Here is a 24,345-nt window from a genome sequence, read left to right on the forward strand (position 1 = left end):
AATTACACAACACATTTTGGGGTACCGTATTTTCCGGCGTATAAGACTACTTTTTAACCCCTGAAAATCATCTCAAAGGTTGGGGGTCATCTTATATGCTGGGTACGGCGTGTGCAGGGAGCGGTTCTGTATGGTTCCCAGGGTCTGAAGGAGAGGAGACTCTCCTTCAGGCCCTGGGATCCATATCAACGTCATCGAAGGTCCTTCGCTCAATGCATCCTTAGGAACGGAGGCCGCCGCTTGCACCGCTGAGAGCCGGGGGCCATCAGAGGGTAAGTATATCCCATATTTTTTATTTTTATTCTTTTTTTACCTGAATATGGATCCCAGGGCCTGAAGGAGAGTCTCCTCTCCTCCAGACCCTGGGAACCATCCGCACCGCACATGCCTTATCAGATGACTGGGCGTATAAGATGTCCCCCGTTTTATACCGTGAGTATATCCCAAACTCCATATTTTATATGGAAAAGTTGGGGGTCGTCTTATATGCCCAGTCGTCTTATATACGAGAAGATACGGTACATTTTTTCCTGTTACCCTTGTGAAAATAAAAAAATTGGGTCTAAAGTAACATTTTTGTGAAAAAAAATGTAATGTAAATGTTTTCCTTGCACATTGTTTCAGTTCCTGGGAAGCATCTCAAGTGTTAATAAACTTCTTGAATGTGGTTTTAAGCACCTTGAGGGGTGCAGTTTTTAGAATGGTGTCACTTTTGGGTATTTTCTGTCAAAAAAGTCACTTCAAATATGATGTGGTCCTTAAAATGGTTTTGTAAATTTTGTTGCAAATATGAGAAATAAGTGGTCAAATTTTAACCCTTCTTACTTCCTAACCAAAACAAAAATCATGTTTCAAAAATTGCTCTCATGAAAACTAGACATGTGGGAAATGTTGTTAATTAACTATTTGGTATGCTATAAATCTCTGGTTTAAATGCATACAAATAAATAGTTTGAAAATTGCAAAATGTTCAGAATTTTTCACCAAATTCCTGATATTTTCATAAATAAGCACAAGTAATATCGGACAAATTTTACTACTATCATAAAGTACAGAAGGTCACAAGAAAATCTCAGATCAAATCCGTTGAAACATTACCTCATAAAGTGGTCAGAATTTAAAGAATTGGCCAGGTCAGGAAGGTGAAAACAGGCTTCGGGGGTGAAGGGTTTAAAGTGAGGAATTGATAAAGAAAGTATATCACAAAGTTGTATAATGTGTAATTATAGAAAGAATAATCTGAATTTGCTAAAATGATACTCCCTATAATAATCAATACTGAATATTTCTTTAAAGGGTGCTGTAGGCTCCCTATAGACTGTTCCGTATAAATAGAAACACAGTCCATTTCAACTTTCAAATGAACAATTTTACTGTTTTTTCTTTACGCAGCACATCCATATTCTCCACAGCATTTACTACAGGTATCACATTACACATTTCTTCCTCTTTCCCTGCACTTCTCTCTCTGTCACACAGCATGTTCCTGGGTCGAACCATCTCACATGGTTCCTCAGCATCCTCCCTGTTCAGCTCTGCTGCGGTTAGACCTTCCCTAGTCTGTTTTTCACCAGACAAGAGTATCAGCTTCCGAAGTCAGTTGCCACATGGCGAGCGACCTGCCCACCTGTACTGTCTCTTGCGGTGAAACAGCATCCTCCTGGTCCCAACTCACTGCACCTGAGATTTTCCTCAGCCGTTTTACACCGGATCTGAGGGCATCAGCCCGTGCGATAAGTTGCCACATTATGGAGCCGCCTGTGTCCCCGTATTGTCACTGCTTCTGTCTTAAGCTTCTTTTCCTGCTGCTGTTCTGGCCTGCTACTGTACAGGCTTGGTGCTGTGGATGGCTGGGCTTCTCCCTTAATCAACGTTGCGTGGTCACTGTTATCATTCTGGGCACTTAAAGGGAACCTGTCACCTGAATTTGGTGGGACTGGTTTTGGGTCATATGGGCGGAGTTTTCGGGTGTTTGATTCACCCTTTCCTTACCCGCTGGCTGCATGCTGGCTGAAATATTGGATTGAAGTTCATTCTCTGTCCTCCGTAGTACATGCCTGCGCAAAGTAATCTTACCTTGCGCAGGCGTGTACTATGGAAGACAGAGAATGAACTTCAATCCAATATTTCGGCCAGCAGGTAAGGAAAGGGTGAATCAAACACCCAAAAACTCCGCCCATATGACCCAAAACTGGTCCCGCCAAATTCAGGTGACAGGTTCCCTTTAAGCCTGTGCAGGCGGTTTGGGCACCCTGGCCCGTCTGACTCCTATCAGGAAATCCTCCCTCTCTTATTTGCAGCTGAACCCGCCTATGTTTAACAATTTGCTACAATATACTATCTCCCATTCTATATCTTGCCCCACCTAGAAATGGGTACTATCCTTTCCCTAATAACAGGTTCACAACATAACAATTATATACACTACGCTATACTCATAATAATAATAATAATTTTTATTTATATAGCGCCAACATATTCCGCAGCACTTTACAATTAAGCGGGGACATGTACAAACAATAAATTCGGTACAAGTTAAGACACTTTAAACAGTGACATTAGGAGTGAGGTCCCTGCTCGCAAGCTTACAATCTACAAGGAAATGGGGGGGACACAATAGGTGAAAAGTGATTGTTATTTCAGGTCTGGCAAATATAATAAATAGGGATTTTCATACAAAGCTGCATGATCTGGTCATCAGCCCGTGTGTTTAAGTGCAATAGTCAAGTATCAAGTGTCAAGTGCAGTTATCATGTGTATGGAGGGTGTGGAGACAGATGAATAGTAGGGTGCAGATTCAGAGTAATATTTGGAAGGAGGGAACAGGGCAAAGTTAGTTTACTGAGTCATTGATGTGGTAGGCTTGTTTGAAAAGATGGGTTTTCAAAGCGCGCTTGAATAGGGCGGGGCTAGGTATCAGTCTGATCGTCTGGGGAAGTGCATTCCAGAGAGCTGGCGCAGCATGAGAGAAGTCTTGGAGACGGAGGTGTGAGGTTCGGATTACAGGGGATGTTAGTCTTAGGTCATTTGTAGAACAGAGTGTTATGGCCGGCAATCAGGCAACACAGCGTGCAGTAATCAGCGCACGTACAGAGATCTGGCAATAACCAAAAACAATAGGACGAGCTCTGAGACGTGGAATCTCTGTAGACTGCAGTACCTGATCTATCCTCACACAACTATAAGCAGCAGTGGATTGCGCCTATCACTACCTATGCAACTCGGCACTGCCTGAGGAGCTGACTAGCCTGAAGATAGAAATACAAGCCTGACTTACCTCAGAGAAATACCCCAAAGGAATAGGCAGCCCCCCACATATAATGACTGTTAGCAAGATGAAAAGACAAACGTAGGAATGAAATAGATTCAGCAAAGTGAGGCCCGATATTCTAGACAGAGCGAGGATAGCAAAGAGAACTATGCAGTCTACAAAAAACCCTAAAACGAAAACCACGCAAAGGGGCAAAAAGACCCACCGTGCCGAACTAACAGCACGGCGGTGCACCCCTTTGCTTCTCAGAGCTTCCAGCAAAAGATAATAGCAAGCTGGACAGAAAAAACAGAAAACAAACTAGAAGCACTTATCTAGCAGAGCAGCAGGCCCAAGGAAAGATGCAGTAGCTCAGATCCAACACTGGAACATTGACAAGGAGCAAGGAAGACAGACTCAGGTGGAGCTAAATAGCAAGGCAGCCAACGAGCTCACCAAAACACCTGAGGGAGGAAGCCCAGAGACTGCAATACCACTTGTGACCACAGAAGTGAACTCAGCCACAGAATTCACAACAGTACCCCCCCCTTGAGGAGGGGTCACCGAACCCTCACCAGAACCCCCAGGCCGACCAGGATGAGCCACATGAAAGGCACGAACAAGATCTGGGGCATGGACATCAGAGGCAAAAACCCAGGAATTATCTTCCTGAGCATAACCCTTCCATTTGATCAGATACTGGAGTTTCCGTCTAGAGACACGAGAATCCAAAATCTTCTCCACAATATACTCCAATTCCCCCTCCACCAAAACAGGGGCAGGAGGCTCCACAGATGGAACCATAGGTGCCACGTATCTCCTCAACAACGACCTATGGAATACATTATGTATGGAAAAGGAGTCTGGGAGGGTCAGACGAAAAGACACCGGATTGAGAATCTCAGAAATCCTATACGGACCAATAAAACGAGGTTTAAATTTAGGAGAGGAAACCTTCATAGGAATATGACGAGAAGATAACCAAACCAAATCCCCAACACGAAGTCGGGGTCCCACACGGCGTCTGCGATTAGCGAAAAGCTGAGCCTTCTCCTGGGACAAGGTCAAATTGTCCACTACCTGAGTCCAGATCTGCTGCAACCTGTCCACCACAGAATCCACACCAGGACAGTCCGAAGACTCAACCTGTCCTGAAGAGAAACGAGGATGGAACCCAGAATTGCAGAAAAATGGAGAGACCAAGGTAGCCGAGCTGGCCCGATTATTAAGGGCGAACTCAGCCAACGGCAAAAATGACACCCAATCATCCTGGTCAGCGGAAACAAAACATCTCAGATATGTTTCCAAGGTCTGATTGGTTCGTTCGGTCTGGCCATTAGTCTGAGGATGGAAGGCCGAGGAGAAAGATAGGTCAATGCCCATCCTACCACAAAAGGCTCGCCAGAACCTCGAGACAAACTGGGAACCTCTGTCAGAAACAATATTCTCAGGAATGCCATGTAAACGAACCACATGCTGGAAGAACAAAGGCACCAAATCAGAGGAGGAAGGCAATTTAACCAAGGGCACCAGATGGACCATTTTAGAAAAGCGATCACAGACCACCCAAATGACCGACATTTTTTGAGAAACGGGAAGGTCAGAAATGAAATCCATCGAAATATGTGTCCAAGGCCTCTTCGGGACCGGCAAGGGCAAAAGCAACCCACTGGCACGTGAACAGCAGGGCTTAGCCCTAGCACAAATTCCACAGGACTGCACAAAAGCACGCACATCCCGTGACAGAGATGGCCACCAGAAGGATCTAGCAACCAACTCCCTGGTACCAAAGATTCCTGGATGACCGGCCAGCACCGAACAATGAAGTTCAGAGATAACTTTACTAGTCCACCTATCAGGGACGAACAGTTTCTCGGCCGGACAACGATCAGGTTTATTAGCCTGAAATTTCTGCAACACTCTCCGCAAATCAGGGGAGATGGCAGACACAATGACTCCTTCCTTGAGGATACTCACCGGCTCAGATAACCCCGGAGAGTCGGGCACAAAACTCCTAGACAGAGCATCCGCCTTCACATTTTTTGGAGCCCGGAAGGTATGAAATCACAAAATCAAAACGAGCAAAAAATAACGACCAACGGGCCTGTCTAGGATTCAAGCGCTTGGCAGACTCAAGATAAGTAAGGTTCTTATGATCAGTCAATACCACCACGCGATGCTTAGCACCCTCAAGCCAATGACGCCACTCCTCGAATGCCCACTTCATGGCCAGCAACTCTCGGTTGCCCACATCATAATTACGCTCAGCAGCAGAAAATTTCCTGGAAAAGAAAGCACATGGTTTGAACACTGAGCAACCAGAACCTCTCTGTGACAAAACCGCCCCTGCACCAATCTCAGAAGCATCAACCTCGACCTGGAACGGAAGAGAAACATCAGGTTGACACAACACAGGGGCACAGCAAAAACGACGCTTCAACTCCTGAAAAGCTTCCACGGCAGCAGAAGACCAATTAACCAAATCAGCACCCTTCTTGGTCAAATCGGTCAGTGGTCTGGCAATGCTAGAAAAATTACAGATGAAGCGATGATAAAAATTAGCAAAGCCCAGGAATTTCTGCAGACTTTTTAGAGATGTCGGCTGAGTCCAATCCTGGATGGCCTGAACCTTAACCGGATCCATCTCGATAGTAGAAGGGGAAAAGATGAACCCCAAAAATGAAACTTTCTGCACACCGAAGAGACACTTTGATCCCTTCACGAACAAGGAATTAGCACGCAGTACCTGGAAAACCATTCTGACTTGCTTCACATGAGACTCCCAATCATCTGAGAAGATCAAAATGTCATCCAAGTAAACAATCAAGAATTTATCCAGATACTCACGGAAAATGTCATGCATAAAAGACTGAAAAACAGATGGAGCATTGGCAAGTCCGAACGGCATCACCAGATACTCAAAATGACCCTCGGGCGTATTAAATGCCGTTTTCCATTCATCTCCCTGCCTGATTCTCACCAGATTATACGCACCACGAAGATCAATCTTAGTAAACCAACTAGCCCCCTTAATCCGAGCAAACAAGTCAGAAATCAATGGCAAGGGATACTGAAACTTAACAGTGATCTTATTAAGAAGGCGGTAATCAATACACGGTCTTAGCGAACCATCCTTCTTGGCTACAAAAAAGAACCCTGCTCCCAATGGTGACGACGATGGGCGAATATGTCCCTTCTCCAGGGACTCCTTCACATAACTGCGCATAGCGGTGTGTTCAGGTACGGACAAATTAAATAAACGACCCTTAGGGAATTTACTACCAGGAATCAAATCGATAGCACAATCACAATTCCTATGCGGAGGTAGGGCATCAGACTTGGACTCTTCAAATACATCCTGAAAGTCCGACAAGAACTCTGGGATGTCAGAAGGAATGGATGACGAAATAGACAAAAATGGAACATCACCATGTACTCCCTGACAACCCCAGCTGGTTACCAACATAGAGTTCCAATCCAATACTGGATTATGGGTTTGTAGCCATGGCAACCCCAACACGACCACATCATGCAAATTATGCAGCACCAGAAAGCGAATAACTTCCTGATGTGCAGGAGCCATGCACATGGTCAGCTGGGCCCAGTACTGAGGCTTATTCTTGGCCAAAGGTGTAGCATCAATTCCTCTCAACGGAATAAGACACCGCAAAGGCTCCAAGAAAAATCCACAACGTTTAGCATAATCCAAATCCATCAGATTCAGGGCAGCGCCTGAATCCACAAACGCCATGACAGAATACGATGACAAAGAGCACATTAAGGTAATGGACAAAAGGAATTTGGACTGTACAGTACCAATAACGGCAGAGCTATCGAACCGCCTAGTGCGTTTAGGACAATTAGAAATAGCATGAGTAGAATCACCACAATAGAAACACAGTCTGTTCAGACGTCTGTGTTCTTGCCGTTCTACTTTAGTCATAGTCCTGTCGCACTGCATATGCTCAGGTTTACTCTCAGACAATACCGCCAGATGGTGCACAGATTTACGCTCGCGCAAGCGACGACCGATCTGAATGGCCAAGGACACAGACTCATTCAAACCAGCAGGCATAGGAAATCCCACCATTACATCCTTAAGAGCTTCAGAGAGACCCTTTCTGAACAAAGCCGCTAGTGCAGATTCATTCCACAAAGTGAGTACTGACCACTTCCTAAATTTCTGACAATATACTTCTACATCATCCTGACCCTGGCATAAAGCCAGCAGATTTTTCTCAGCCTGATCCACTGAATTAGGCTCATCGTAAAGCAATCCCAGCGCCTGGAAAAATGCATCAACATTACTCAATGCAGAATCTCCTGGTGCAAGAGAAAACGCCCAGTCCTGTGGGTCGCCGCGCAAAAAAGAAATAATAATCAAAACCTGTTGAATAGGATTACCAGAAGAATGAGGTTTCAAGGCCAAAAATAGCTTACAATTATTTCTGAAGCTCAGGAACTTAGTTCTGTCACCAAAAAACAAATCAGGAATCGGAATTCTTGGTTCTAGCATCGATTTCTGATCAATAGTATCTTGAATCTTTTGTACATTTACAACGAGATTATCCATTGAGGAGCACAGAGCCTGAATATCCATGTCCACAGCTGTGTCCTGAAGCACTCTAATGTCTAGGGGAAAAAAAAGACTGAAGACAGAGCTAAGAAAAAAAAATGATGTCAGGATTTCTTTTTTCCCTCTAGAGGGAGACCGATCAGAAGGGAGTTGCAGTAGTCCAGACGGGACTTAGTATCAACAAAAAGGAAGGAAGTGGAGTATTGACGGTCCCGTACACTGTTATGACCTGGTGGTAAGGACAATAATGGACCTGGTGGTTAAGAGCACACGGAATGACCTGATAGTTACTAATAATATAGGACGAGCTCTGAGACGTGGGAACTCTGCTGACCGCAATCCCTAATCCTATCACACACACTAGAAATAGTCGTGGATTGCTCCTAACGCTCCCTATGCAACTCGACACAGCCTAAAAAAATAGCTAGCCCTAGAGATAGAAAAATAAAGCCTACCTTGCCTCAGAGAAATTCCCCAAAGGAAAAGGAAGCCCCCCACATATAATGACTGTGAGTAAAGATGAAAATTACAAACACAGAGATTAAATAGATTTAGCAAAGTGAGGCCCGACTTACTGAACAGACAGAGGATAGGAAAGGTAACTTTGCGGTCAGCACAAAAAACTACAAAAAGACCACGCAGAGGGCGCAAAAAGACCCTCCGCACCGACTCACGGTGCGGAGGCGCTCCCTCTGCGTCCCAGAGCTTCCAGCAAGCAAGACAAAATCAAAATAGCAAGCTGGACAGAAAAATAGCAAACCAGAGAAAAGCAAACAGGAACTTAGCTTCTGCTGGGAAGACAGGTCACAAGAACGATCCAGGAGAGAACAAGACCAATACTGGAACATTGACAGGTGGCATGGAGCAATGATCTAAGTGGAGTTAAATAGAGCAGCCAGCTAACGAATTAACCTCGTCACCTGTGGAAGGAAACTCAGAAGCAGCAGCTCCACTCACAACCACCAGAGGAAGCCCATGTACAGAACCAGCCGAAGTACTATTCATGACCACAGGAGGGAGCTTGACAACAGAATTCACAACAGTACCCCCCCCTTGAGGAGGGGTCACTGAACCCTCACCAGAGCCCCCAGGCCGACCAGGACGAGCCAAATGAAAGGCACGAACCAGATCTGCAGCATGAACGTCGGAGGCAAAGACCCAGGAATTATGTTCCTGACCATAACCCTTCCACTTGACCAGGTACTGGAGTTTCCGTCTCGAAATACGAGAATCCAAAATCTTCTCCACCACATACTCCAACTCCCCCTCAACCAACACCGGGGCAGGAAGATCAACGGATGGAACCACAGGCGCCACGTGTCTCCGCAACAATGACCTATGGAATACATTATGGATGGCAAAAGAAGCTGGAAGGATCAAACGAAACGACACAGGATTGAGAACCTCAGAAATGTTATACGGACCAATGAAACGAGGCTTAAACTTAGGAGAGGAAACCTTCATAGGAACATAACGAGACGACAACCAAATGAAATCCCCAACACGAAGTCGGGGACCCACACAGCGCCGGCGGTTAGCGAAACGTTGAGCCTTCTCCTGGGACAATGTCAAATTGTCCACCACATGAGTCCAAATCTGCTGCAACCTATCCACCACAGTATCTACACCAGGACAGTCCGAAGACTCAACCTGCCCTGAAGAGAAACGAGGATGGAAACCAGAATTGCAGAAAAACGGCGAAACCAAAGTAGCCGAGCTGGCCCGATTATTAAGGGTGAACTCAGCCAAAGGCAAAAAGGACACCCAATCATCCTGATCAGCAGAAACAAAGCATCTCAGATATGTTTCCAAAGTCTGATTAGTTTGTTCGGTTTGGCCATTTGTCTGAGGATGGCAAGCCGAGGAAAAAGACAAATCAATGCCCATCCTAGCACAAAAGGCTCGCCAAAACCTCGAAACAAACCGGGAACCTCTGTCCGAAACGATGTTCTCCTGAATGCCATGTAAACGAACCACATGCTGGAAAAACAATGGCACCAAATCAGAGGAGGAAGGCAATTTAGACAAGGGTACCAAATGGACCATCTTAGATAAGCGATCACAAACCACCTAAATGACCGACATCTTTTGAGAGACAGGGAGATCCGAAATAAAATCCATAGAGATATGCGTCCAGGGCCTCTTCGGGACCGGCAAGGCAAAAGCAACCCACTGGCACGAGAACAGCAGGGCTTAACCCGAGCACAAGTCCCACAGGACTGCACAAAAGAACGCACATCCCGCGACAAAGACGGCCACCAAAAGGATCTAGCCACCAAATGTCTGGTACCAAAGATTCCAGGATGACCAGCCAACACCGAACAATGAACCTCAGAGATAATTCTACTAGTCCATTTATCAGGGACAAACAGTTTCTCCGCTGGGCAACGGTCAGGTCTATCAGCCTGAAATTTTTGCAGCACCCGCCGCAAATCAGGGGAGATGGCAGACAAAATTACCCCCTCTTTGAGAATACCCGCCGGCTCAGGAACACCCGGAGAGTCGGGCACAAAACTCCTTGACAGGGCATCAGTCTTCACATTCTTAGAGCCTGGAAGGTACGAAACCACAAAATCAAAACGGGAGAAAAATAGCGACCAACGAGCCTGTCTAGGATTTAACCGTTTGGCAGACTCGAGATAAGTCAAATTCTTGTGATCCGTCAAGACCACCACGCGATGCTTGGCTCCTTCAAGCCAATGACGCCACTCCTCGAACGCCCACTTCATGGCCAACAACTCTCGATTGCCAACATCATAATTACGCTCAGCAGGCAAAAACTTTCTAGAAAAGAAGGCACATGGTTTCATCACCGAGCCATCAGAACTTCTTTGCGACAAAACAGCCCCTGCTCCAATCTCAGAAGCATCAACCTCGACCTGAAACGGAAGCGAAACATCTGGCTGGCACAACACAGGGGCAGAAGAAAAACGACGCTTCAACTCCTGAAAAGCCTCCACAGCCGCAGAAGACCAATTGACCACATCAGCACCCTTCTTGGTCAAATCAGTCAACGGTTTAGCAACACTAGAAAAATTAGCGATGAAGCGACGGTAAAAATTAGCAAAGCCCAGGAACTTTTGCAAACTCTTCACAGAGTCATCATAAATGGCCTGGACTTTAACAGGGTCCATCTCGATAGTAGAAGGGGAAAAAATGAAACCCAAAAATGAAACCTTCTGAACTCCAAAGAGACACTTTGACCCCTTCACAAACAAAGAATTCGCACGAAGGACCTGGAACACCATTCTGACCTGCTTCACGTGAGACTCCCAATCATCCGAGAAGACCAAAATATCATCCAAATATACAATCAGGAATTTATCCAGGTACTCTCGGAAGATGTCATGCATAAAGGACTGAAATACTGATGGAGCATTGGAAAGCCCGAATGGCATAACCAGGTACTCAAAATGGCCCTCGGGCGTATTAAATGCTGTTTTCCATTCATCGCCCTGTTTAATACGCACAAGATTATACGCACCACGAAGATCTATCTTGGTGAACCAACTAGCCCCCTTAATCCGAGCAAATAAATCCGACAGCAGCGTCAAAGGGTACTGAAATTTGACTGTGATCTTATTAAGAAGGCGGTAATCAATACAAGGTCTCAAAGAACCATCCTTCTTGGCCACAAAAAAGAACCCTGCTCCCAATGGTGACGACAACGGGCGAATATGACCCTTCTCCAAGGATTCCTTTACATAACTCCGCATAGCGGTGTGCTCTGGCACAGATAAATTGAACAGTCGGCCCTTAGGAAACTTACTACCAGGAATCAAATTGATAGCACAATCGCAATCCCTATGAGGAGGTAGGGCACTGGATTTGGGCTCATCAAATACATCCCGGTAATCCGACAAAAACTCCGGGACTTCAGAAGGGGTGGATGACGAAATAGACAAAAATGGAACATCACCATGTATCCCCTGACAACCCCAGCTGGACACAGACATAGATTTCCAATCCAATACTGGATTATGGACCTGTAGCCATGGCAACCCCAAAACGACCACATCATGCAGATTATGCAACACCAAAAAGCGAATATCCTCCTGATGTGCAGGAGCCATGCACATGGTCAATTGGGTCCAGAACTGAGGCTTATTCTTGGCCAAAGGCGTAGCATCAATTCTTCTCAATGGAATAGGATACTGCAAGGGCTCCAAGAAAAAACCACAGTGCCTAGCAAACTCCAAGTCCATCAAATTCAGGGCAGCGCCTGAATCCACAAATGCCATAACAGAATAGGATGACAAAGAGCAAATCAGAGTAATGGACAAAAGAAATTTCGACTGTACCGTACCAATGGTGGCAGACCTAGCGAGACGCTTAGTGCGCTTAGGACAATCGGAGATAGCATGAGTGGAATCACCACAGTAAAAACACAGCCCATTCCGACGTCTGTGTTCTTGCCGTTCAGCTCTGGTCAAAGTCCTATCACATTGCATAGGCTCAGGTCTATGCTCAGATAATACCGCCAAATGGTGCACAGCTTTACGCTCACGCAAGCGTCGATCGATCTGAATGGCCAAAGACATAGACTCATTCAGACCAGCAGGCATGGGAAATCCCACCATGACATCCTTAAGGGCTTCAGAGAGACCCTTTCTGAAAATTGCTGCCAGGGCACATTCATTCCACTGAGTGAGTACAGACCACTTCCTAAACTTCTGACAATACATCTCTACCTCATCCTGACCCTGACACAGAGCCAGCAAGATTTTCTCTGCCTGATCCACTGAATTAGGTTCATCATAAAGCAATCCGAGCGCCAGAAAAAACGCATCAACATCACGCAATGCCGGATCTCCTGGCGCAAAGGAAAATGCCCAGTCTTGAGGATCTCCACGTAACAAAGAAATAATGATTTTCACTTGTTGAACAGGGTCACCTGAGGAGCGAGGTTTGAAAGCAAGAAACAATTTACAATTATTTTTGAAATTCAGAAACTTAGATCTATCCCCAAAAAACAAATCAGGAATTGGAATCCTAGGCTCTAACATAGGATTCTGAACCACAAAATCTTGAATGTTTTGTACCCTTGCAGTGAGATTATCCATACAAGAGGACAGACCTTGAATGTCCATATCTACACCTGTATCCTGAACCACCCAGAGGTAAAGGGGAAAAGAGAGACAAAACACACTGCAAAGAAAGCACTTCTCTTATCCCTCTATTGAGATGCATTAATACTTTGGGCCACCTCTACTGTTATGACCTGGTGGTAAGGACAATAATGGACCTGGCGGTTAAGAGCACACGGAATGACCTGATAGTTACTAATAATATAGGACGAGCTCTGAGACGTGGGAACTCTGCTGACCGCAATCCCTAATCCTATCACACACACACTAGAAATAGCCGTGGATTGCTCCTAACGCTCCCTATGCAACTCGACACAGCCTAAGAAACTAGCTAGCCCTAGAGATAGAAAAATAAAGCCTACCTTGCCTCAGAGAAATTCCCCAAAGGAAAAGGCAGCCCCCCACATATAATGACTGTGAGTAAAGATGAAAATTACAAACACAGAGATTAAATAGATTTAGCAAAGTGAGGCCCGACTTACTGAACAGACAGAGGATAGGAAAGGTAACTTTGCGGTCAGCACAAAAAAACTACAAAAAGACCACGCAGAGGGCGCAAAAAGACCCTCCGCACCGACTCACGGTGCGGAGGCGCTCCCTCTGCGTCCCAGAGCTTCCAGCAAGCAAGACAAAATCAAAATAGCAAGCTGGACAGAAAAATAGCAAACCAGAGAAAAGCAAACAGGAACCTAGCTTCTGCTGGGAAGACAGGTCACAAGAACGATCCAGGAGAGAACAAGACCAATACTGGAACATTGACAGGTGGCATGGAGCAATGATCTAAGTGGAGTTAAATAGAGCAGCCAGCTAACGAATTAACCTCGTCACCTGTGGAAGGAAACTCAGAAGCAGCAGCTCCACTCACAACCACCAGAGGAAGCCCATGGACAGAACCAGCCGAAGTACCATTCATGGCCACAGGAGGGAGCTTGACAACAGAATTCACAACAGTACACCCCTTATGTGACTTATATCCTGTATTCTCACCTGTTTTCCCTCTATGTGCTATCTGTAGTTTGCAATCCACTAGTAGGTGGGGGAGCAGAAACAGCACAGAGAGGCGAATACCTTCTCTTCATTCACTTTTTAGCTCAGAGTCACAAGCTGCAGCAACATGGAGGACATTATACAGCAGAGTTCAGCTGTCTTCATCTGAATCAACCTCTGATGTGGAGTTAAAACACTTGTTATAGAGGTCTGCATGATGTTCCCTTCCCTGCTCGTCACTCCTCCCCGCTCACCTCTCCATCCCTTCTGAGCAGGATGGACTTGAGTTGCTTTCACACAGTGGATATTGAGTTCAGGAGGTTGTTTTCTCTGAGAAGATACATTATAAATTTTCTTAAAAATCACCTGCACTATTGACTTATGCACAGTTTGTTGAAAGTACAATTCTGATTTAAATTTTGTAATAGGAAAAGTATTATGAAAAAGTGTTTCTTACGTTATTTTGCAATGAAGGTTCATTTGATGTATCAGGCTGGATGCTGCCTACATTTATTTCAGCGCCTGACACTTCTACAAGAGAAAACACAGTTGGATAAATGTGTAACCATCGGGTTCTTCAGACATAAATTAAGCATCACTCATTTCTATAATACTCAGGAAAAGTGATTTTTAAAACCTGTTTCCCTTGAACAGCTTTTAGGGTATGTGTCCACGGTCAGAAAACGCTGTGGGTTGGACTCTGCGTACAGCTGCAGCATCCAACCCGCAGCGGCCAGATGGTACAGCACAGTGGAGGAGATTTCATGCCTCTGGCATCTCTGGGTAAACGGGTATGCGACGCGTCTTTCCAGACCACAGCATGTCAATTTATAAATATCACTGTCCAATGTATATTACGCGGTGATTCCACATGGTACAATGAACACATGCGGAATCATCGACGTACAAAAACCGGCAGCGCTTTGGATGGACATGTGCTGTGTCCAAAGCGTTGCAGGTTTCTGCCCGTGGAAACATACCCTAAGTGTTTATTCACAGAGTTTTTTGCAGATTTTTTTAGCTGGTCTGCTTGAAAAAACCTAGAAAGTCACTAAAAAACAAACAAACGCTTGAAACACTCATCCTATTAAATTCTAATTTAAAACGACTTGCTGTTCATATGTTTAGGCTTTTAATTGTTTTTAATTAGCTTCAGGTTTTAAAAAATGCCAACCATTTAGGGCTCAGACACACGATCGTCGATTCTCTCATGTGAGAGAATCGGGCCGATTATGCCTATGTCACTCTGCTCAAACCCTGTCAGAGTTTCAGCTGAGTGTTATATTACTGTGACCTCAGTCTCTCACATGAGAAAATTGTATCAGAGGTGTGGAGAAGATGCAGAACTTAAATTTTCCATCTTCTCCATAGTCTCCGTGAGCTTACATCAAACTGTACTCAGATGTTATGTGTTTCATATTCACCCATATTATCGGATGCACTTGCAGCATGCTGTGATTGTTTTCTCATGCTGAATCGACATGGAAAAAAAACTATCAGATTTGCACTACCCCATAGTATAACATTGGGCTGAGTGCTGTCCAATAAGACATCGCACAGCAGTTGGACGTGTTATACGTTAGTGTGAGCGAATGTTAACAGGTACCCGAATGCAAAAGCGCAGACAATGAAAAAAAGTAGTAATTAAACCAACAACTGTCCTCCCCTGCCCCTGATGAAGTCACAGCTGTGACGACACACGTCGGGTTCTACAGAAGTTGGACCTTGCTCCTGTGCCTCTAAGGCTGCCGTCACACTAGCAGTATTTGGTCAGTATTTTACATCAGTATAAGCCAAAACCAGGAGTGGGTGATAAATACAGAAGTGGTGCATATGTTTCTATTATACTTTTCCTCTAATTGTTCCACTCCTGGTTTTGGCTTACAAATACTGATGTAAAATACTGACCAAATACTGCTAGTGTGACGGCAGCCTAACACTTACGAGTGTATCCTGTGAGCTGTGAGCATATCCATCATGGTTGCCTATTGAGTAGGAGGAGGGGTTTTTATTATGTTGGTTATATATTGCTTGCATGAACTGGACACGGTGTACCTTGACTAGTCCCTGTTACAGTTACCTTCCCACCTAATGATTTAGGGAGATATTCCAACAGTGGTGTCTTTATATATTTATATTGGGTACCAATCTCTTGGTTTATTGTTGTTCAGTATCGAGTCAGAGTTATATTATAAACCTCCCACATGTATATTTTGTTTATGGGTAACACTCACCCCTTAAATAAACATGGGATCTGGTAAAAAGTAGTAGATGAAATTGTATTATACTATGTATGCTGCACTACAAGTATCCAGATAATCATGTCATAATAATAACTTTTGTATTGGTTGATTTATGAGGCGTCAGTTAGCAAACCATACTCTTGCCCCTCATGGGGATGATGTTTATATATTGGTGTATATTTTTAAATGTTTTTAATATATTGTGTGGTTAATGGATTAAATAAATTGGTCATTTTTTCATGCCGATCCCTGCAAATTGCATGTTTCCTTTTTCTTTTGATAGATAACTGGCTTATACTGCATGTGGTGGGAGCTCAGCTCTTGAGCCCCCTCCACACACAGTGAGCCCAGAGCGGACGTACATGCACCACAATTTCTTCTAAAAACCTAAAAAACCTAAAAAATATAAGTAAAACTTATAACCAATGAAGCCACGAACACTGAGCTTTCATCTAAAAAATACATCCTTTGTCATGAAAATAAATCATAAATATTTCTGACCTGAAAGTATGGCAGTTTTTAACAATAATAAATAAGCCCCACTTTCTGAATAACATGGTGTCTATTTACTTACGGGTTGTCTCAATATGTACATACCTTGAATAGCCAATTTCTGTAACTTAACATCTAAATCTGGTCTTTGATTATCTGTAATATGTATAAAGTAAAATCACAAATAAAACACTGACATTCACAAAGGGTTTTACTATACATCATATTAAAGTAATATTTGATTTTTAGATATGAGCCGTAAATGCAGATCCCACCTCAGGGATCCACACCATACCCCAAATCAAGGGTCGTTAAGCCCTGTCCTATCTGGTGAGAAGACCATTGACCGCAACATCAATGCGTCGGATGGATGGAGAGGTGGCTGTGCATGTGCGCCTATCTCCATTCACTTCTATGGGGGTCATGGGAACAGCTGAGCCTGCTTCCTGGGCTAACATTGCATTCACATTCCAGTAGTATAAGAAGTAGAATGTGTGTAGAAGCTACATAGGCGAAGTTCCCAATGTGAGTATTTGGAGCGTTTTTGAAGCTGTGTCCTTTTAGTGCACATAAAACACAGCGTCTCATGCCCACTGTGCTTTTTTTTTTACAGAATGTAAACTGATCTATGTTAGGCTGGGTTTCCGTTTGCGTTATGGGACCGCGTTAAACGGACAGCGTTGCACGGCGAAATTAACGCCGTGCAACGCGGCCGTTAACGCGCCTATTGAAGGCAATGGGAACGCGCTTCACTAGCGCGTGCCATGTTCGGCACGCGCTAGCGACGCGCCGGTGATTCCTGGCGCGCCGCGGACGCTGCTTGCAGCGTCCGAGGCGCGCCCGCGGTCCGTTCCCCGCTCTCGCAGATCGGGGATCTGCGAGAGCGGGGACGTTACCGCGACCCCGACCGCAGCCCCATAGAAAACATTGCGTTAGCGCAATCCGCTAGCGCTAGCGCTAAACGGATTGCACTAACGCAATGTGACCCTAGCCTAACGCTATTGAAATCCGATATACGTCAATTTCTCTTGAGATAAATATGCATTTTATATTCTTGGATTTTCCCTATAGACTTGAAAGAGAGGAGGTGGATCTGCAGGTAAAAAAAAAAGCACAAACGCATTTTTAGACATAAAGGGAAGGGGAGAGGAGGGTCATCAGGAGCTGGTCATGCTGCAAATGTGCGAGGATCCATTGCATTGAAAATGGCCTCTGGCGGGTGCCGTACCAGCTATAGATTACAGCTGGAAGGACTTGGAGAAAGAGGTAGTTTTTCAGCACAACCGTCTAGGCAAAATTAAATAGCTTTTATTGAAAAAAGTTAAAACATGAATAAAAAAGAAAACACCTCATGGGCTGTCTCGTTTCTGGCATACTGGGACGCCCTTAGCCGTAAGATATCACTTTGAGGTAATCATAAGAAATATAAAGATACATTAAACCTATCACTATTGTGTGTATTAGTCATTATAATAACCATCAGGTGTGTTTGCCTCAAAAGAAAATGTGGTTTCCAATGCAGTATGTGTGTGTCCGTGCATACAGGTAATAGCAAATAGCAGCATTTCCAATATGTTGAAAAAAATACACCTACTGTAAGTGTGGAAAGACAAGGCAAAATTTTAGTTAAAGTCAGCAAGTGGTGCCTGCATACTGAATTCTGACACCAGATTCCGATATTTTGAAAAACTTGTTGGGGTGGTATTAGGCTAAAAATGAAGATGAAAGGCATGCTATGTCACGCCCAAAGCAATTCCAGACCCACTGGCACACCACTTCCAAAGTGGATTTCTTTGCAACAAAGCAGCATATTTGCCCAATGAAAGCATGCATCTACCCGTGTTTCTATAAGCCACACACATATTAGTTTTTTGGGTGGTGGGGAGAGCAAAACTGATTCAAATGTGTTTTTTTAATCCTTTCCCGACATTGGATGTATCCATACGTCATGGTTGGCTTGTACTTGATGACCTTTGACGTATGGATTCGTCATGGCGGTCTACCACACAAAAGGTGTTCTCACAGCTCCAGATATTTTAACCCCTTAAATATTGCAATTGATATTGATCGCAGTATTTAGCAGGCAAGCAGAAAGAGGGAGCCCCCTCTGCCGTCTGATCAGCACCCCGGGGACATCACGTCAAGGGGCCGATCGTTGTCATGGTGACCTGATGTTGTCAAGACGACATCCGGGTCACTAGAGCTAGCAAAATTGCTAGATCATGCTCAAAGCCATTTGTCCAAAAATTGTGCCAATAAAAATAACAACTTGTCCTGTAAAAACAAGTCCTCACATGACCCTATCAGCCGAAATATGGAAACATTATACTGTAGCTCTCAAAATATGGTGATGCAAAAAATAGTTTTTACAAAAATAAACATCTTTTAGTGTGTGACAGCAGCCAAACATAAAAAAGATGCAAATCTGGTATTACTTTACCCGCACTGACCCGAAGAATGAAGTCATCTAATCACTTATACCACACAAGGAATGGCATATGTGATGCAGTGACCCCTGTAACAGGTGGGGGTGCTGCATGGTCTCCCCAGTGTGCGCACAGAGGTGTATTGAGGCCGTGAGAGTGCATGGCAATCGCAGGCATGAGTGTGATAATGTGACAAAGTCTGGCATTGTGGTGAATGGCCGATATATGTGTTGCAGAGGAGAAGACTCTGCGCTGCCAGCCTGAAGTGATGTGGTGCTCTGGGACCTGTAGTCCCATAAGTATAGTGTTGTATGTTTATCATGGGAGGCTGGCAGGGCTAGTTATGTGAGATGGGCGGGACAAACTAGCCACACACACCCACTCCCACCCAGGGGAGTGGTTAAAAGGTATATAATGTGACCAGGGTGTGGGTCACATGGTCCTGTGTGGGTCCTGTGTGTGTCCTGTGTGGGTCCTGTGTGGTTCCTGAGTGGGGGGCTGTGTGGTTCCAGTGTTTGGATCTGAAGGGTCCAAGTACAAGGTCCTGGTAGCCTTTGTTGGAAGTCCGGGGAGTAGGATTCCTGAACAGCATGTGGTGGGAGTTTGGACTTGGTGGCCTGCGGTGTTGGACCAAAGTCCTGGATAGCCCCTGGACAGGCCACACACTTGTGTGTTGGGAGGTACTGGGAGTAGGACCGGATCCCTGAGCAGCGCACAGTGACACTGAGGATCTGTATGGTCTGTGTTGGGGAAGCTACTGTCCTTCGGTGGGTCTGGACTGACTAAGATATGCCGCACAGGCAAGTTGGTGATTCCCGTGAGGCAGCTTTCCCGGAAGAAAGGACTGACAAGAAATCAGCAGGTGGAGCAGGAGCTCCCGTCAGGTACCTATACAGACTGTTGGTGCTTGTGATATGAACTGTGTGGTAACCCACAGCAACTGGTCAAGAGAGTACCAGCATGTTTAGTTGCTGCAACCTGTTAATGTGAAGATAATAAGTTAAACCATATCTTGCTGTGTTGAAGAATGGACTACATGTAAGTCAGTGATATGCAACTTGGCTTACAATGCTGTATATGCTGTATAAAATAAACCGTATGGACTGTTTTGTTTGAAAAAAACGTGCCCGTGTGTTTGAATCCCATGCTAAGCGAGTGTCCCCCAATACACTCAGTAAGTGCAATCTTACACATAAAAAATAAATAAAGCCAATTCTTCATCTGCTGTTGATTTGTTCATTATGCCTCCCAAAGATTGCAGTAAGGCTTGGCGCATATTTATCCTGCGCTCTTCATTGAGCGCTTACACCAAGGTTTCCATGAAAATCCCTGAAATAGGTGATTAAGATAGAACCCCCAGCGTAAGATTCCCTATAATGAGGCAGATGGAGGCACTGTGGATGCCATCTGGCCCCCTGTGATCCGGCGCTGTATGTCTTTTTAGGCGTGCATAAAAGTGCATTCCGCCACAGTTTTGTGCACTTCTGAAAAAAAGGACATCGCTCAACAAAGGCCAGACGGTGTCTGGAGGAACTCTGCTGCCTTATTATAGTGAATGGATCCATCTGGGGTTTCATCTGAATCACGTCACTCGTAGATTTAGATGGAAACCCCAAAGAAAGTATCTTTACAATTTCCTAATAAAAAAAATTATGTTTCAAAAATTGTGCTGATGTAACGTAGACATGTAGGAAATGTTATTTATTAACTATTTTATCTGACATAAGTCTCTGATTTCAGGGCATACAAATTAAAAGTTTAAAAAATTGCTAAATTTTGGAAATTTTCGCCAAAGTTCAGGATTTTACATTACAGAGTTATAACTTCATAAAGTGACAGTGGTCAGAATTGTAAAATTTGGTTTGGTCATGAAGGTGAAAAGGGGCATGGGGGCTGAAGGGGTTAAAAAAATAATCTATATGAATTTGGTTGATGGCAGCAAATGGTACCTGTCTGCTGGATCCTGACACTGGATTCAAATAGTTAGAAAAAGGAAAATTAAGGTTAATAAATGTAAAATAAGTCATTTTTATAATTGGGATATTTAGTATCCAGTGTCGGGATCCAGTACACTTCGCGTAGCGCCAATTGCCACCCCTGACAGGACAGGTTACTTTTTCAATGCCAAAAAAGCAAAAATTAGAAAGACCACCTATGTGAATGGCAGAAAAATGTTTTGCTTCTCTTGAATAAATCCTGTTGTTTGTGATACTGTAATATTGACTGTGTTCCGATATCCTTTTCTTGAATTTTCTAGTAGTATAACCTTGGTAGCAAACTTTTTAAGCTCGACATTCAATACAATAGACTATATGATCCGAGTTGCAATTGATAAATGACGTGATGTAATATTTCTTATTCTGTCCTGAAAAAAGAATAATTACATACAGTGCATCTGTTCCCAGAGCATCTGTAAAACCCTTTTGCAAACAACCAAGAGGAGGCAGCTCGAGGGTGGTGTGATAGGCTGGCAGACAACATATTGCCTATTGTACAACCCTTTTTGGCCACACAGCCCCCTTTAATGATGGTTCGTAAAGTATTGTCTTCGTTCACAATAGGGAAATATTTAACGACAATTCTAACGCATCGGGTATTCTAGAATATGTATGTATGTACGTCGCGCTTAGCACAGCCACGTAGTATACAGTTAGGGCCAGAAATATTTGGACAGTGACACAAGTTTTGTTATTTTAGCTGTTTACAAAAACATGTTCAGAAATACAATTATATATATATAATATGGGCTGAAAGTGCACACTCCCAGCTGCAATATGATAGTTTCCACATCCAAATCGGAGAAAGGGTTTAGGAATCATAGCTCTGTAATGCATAGTGTCCTCTTTTTCAAGGGACCAAAAGTAATTGGACAATGGACTCTAAGGGCTGCAATTAACTCTGAAGGCGTCTCCCTCGTTAACCTGTAATCAATGAAGTAGTTAAAAGGTCAGGGGTGGATTCCAGGTGTGTGGTTTTGCATTTGGAAGCTGTTGCTGTGAGCAGACAACATGCGGTCAAAGGAACTCTCAATTGAGGTGAAGCAGAACATCCTGAGGCTGAAAAAAAAGAAAAAATCCATCAGAGGGATAGCAGACATGCTTGGAGTAGCAAAATCAACAGTTGGGTACATTCTGAGAAAAAAGGAATTGACTGGTGAGCTTGGGAACTCAAAAAGGCCTGGGCGTCCACGGATGACAACAGTGGTGGATGATTGCCGCATACTTAATTTGGTGAAGAAGAACCCGTTCACAACATCAACTGAAGTCCAGAACACTCTCAGTGAAGTAGGTGTATCTGTCTCTAAGTCAACAGTAAAGAGAAGACTCCATGACAGTAAATACAAAGGGTTCACATCTAGATGCAAACCATTCATCAATACCAAAAATAGACAGGCCAGAGTTAAATTTGCAGAAAAACACCTCAAGAAGCCAGCTCAGTTCTGGAAAAGTATTCTATGGACAGATGAGACAAAGATCAACCTGTACCAGAATGATGGGAAGAAAAAAAGTTTGGAGAAGAAAGGGAACGGCACATGATCCAAGGCACACCACATCCTCTGTAAAACATGGTGGAGGCAACGTGATGGCATGGGCATGCATGGCTTTCAATGGCACTGGGTCACTTGTCTTTATTGATGACATAAGAGCAGACAAGAGTAGCCGGATGAATTCTGAAGTGTACCGGGATATACTTTCAGCCCAGATTCAGCCAAATGCTGCAAAGTTGATTGGACGGCGCTTCATAGTACAGATGGACAATGACCCCAAGCATACATCCAAAGCTACCCAGGAGTTCATGAGTGCCAAAAAGTGGAACATTCTGCAATGGCCAAGTCAATCTCCAGATCTAAACCCAATTGAGCATGCATTTCACTTGCTCAAATCCAGACTTAAGACGGAAAGACCCACAAACAAGCAAGACCTGAAGGCTGCGGCTGTAAAGGCCTGGCAAAGCATTAAGAAGGAGGAAACCCAGCGTTTGGTGATGTCCATGGGTTCCAGACTTAAGGCAGTGATTGCCTCCAAAGGATTTGCAACAAAATATTGAAAATAAAAATATTTTGTTTGGGTTATGTTTATTTGTCCAATTACTTTTGACCTCCTAAAATGTGGAGTGTTTGTAAAGAAATGTGTACAATTCCTACATTTTCTATCAGATATTTTTGTTCAACCCTTCAAATTAAACGTTACAATCTGCACTTGAATTCTGTTGTAGAGGTTTCATTTCAAATCCAATGTGGTGGCATGCAGAGCCCAACTCGCGAAAATTGTGTCACTGTCCAAATATTTCTGGCCCTAACTGTATAGCACAGCCACATAGTATATAACACAGGCAGCCACATAGTATATAACACAGACAGCCACGTAGTATATAACACAGACAGCCATGTAGTATATAGCACAGCCACGTAGTATATAGCATAGCCACGTAGTATATAGCAGCCACATAGTATATAGCAGCCACATAGTATATAGCACATCCCACGTAACAGACAGCCATGTAGTATATAGCAGCCACGTAGTATATAGCAGCCACATAGTATACAGCACAGCCCATGTAATATACAGCATAGCCCACGTAATATATAGCACAGCCCACACAGTATATAAAACTGCCCACGTAATATATAGCACAGCCCACGCAGTATATAACACAGGCCACGTTGTATATAACACTGCCCACATAATATATAGCACAGCCCACGTAGTATATAACACAGCCCACGTAGTATATAACACTGCCCACGTAGTATATAACACTGCCCACGTAGTATATAACACTGCCCACGTAGTATATAGCAGCCAGGCAGTATATAACATCTGGGTAATTTCGCAATGCATCACTGGGAACGGAAGCTGGCGGCAGCATCGTGCGCATCGGTGGACGGCGGAAGGTGAGAATAGCACAATTTTTTATTTTTTTTAATTATTTTTAACATTATATCTTTTTACTATTGATGCTGCATAGGCAGAATCAATAGTAAAAAGTTGGTCCGGGATGGGGCGACACACTGGCACTGACTGGAGGGAAGTAGGGAGGGGGCACTGACTTGAGGAGAGTGGGAAGGGGCCAATTTGTGGCCGGACTTTGCCCGTTGCTGATTGGTCGCGGCCGGCCGCGACCAATCAGCGACGCGGGATTTCCGTGACAGATAAACAGACGGAAGTACCCCTTAGACTATTATATATTTAAGGATAATGTTTTTGATATCCTTATATTGGGGGCTGTAAGATGTTGAAAATGTAACCGGCATAGTTTCAATAGAATCATTACCGGCTTGTTC

At 44.2% G+C, this 24,345-nt stretch overlaps 1 protein-coding gene across 1 annotated transcript in view; it reads right to left on the minus strand.

Moving 5' to 3' along the window:
• The window catches only part of LOC138644785 (caspase-8-like), a 203,408-nt gene that overhangs the window by 87,760 nt on the left and 91,303 nt on the right, over positions 1-24,345 (minus strand). Inside the window, exons 5-6 of the mRNA XM_069733595.1 lie at positions 16,741-16,791; positions 14,358-14,431 (exon numbers count right to left, since the gene is read on the minus strand). Coding sequence (XP_069589696.1) covers positions 14,358-14,431; positions 16,741-16,791 — 125 coding nt within the window. The remainder of the gene's footprint in view (positions 1-14,357; positions 14,432-16,740; positions 16,792-24,345) is intronic.

Source organism: Ranitomeya imitator, chromosome 7, assembly GCF_032444005.1.
Source record: "Ranitomeya imitator isolate aRanImi1 chromosome 7, aRanImi1.pri, whole genome shotgun sequence".
Lineage (NCBI taxonomy): Eukaryota > Metazoa > Chordata > Amphibia > Anura > Dendrobatidae > Ranitomeya > Ranitomeya imitator.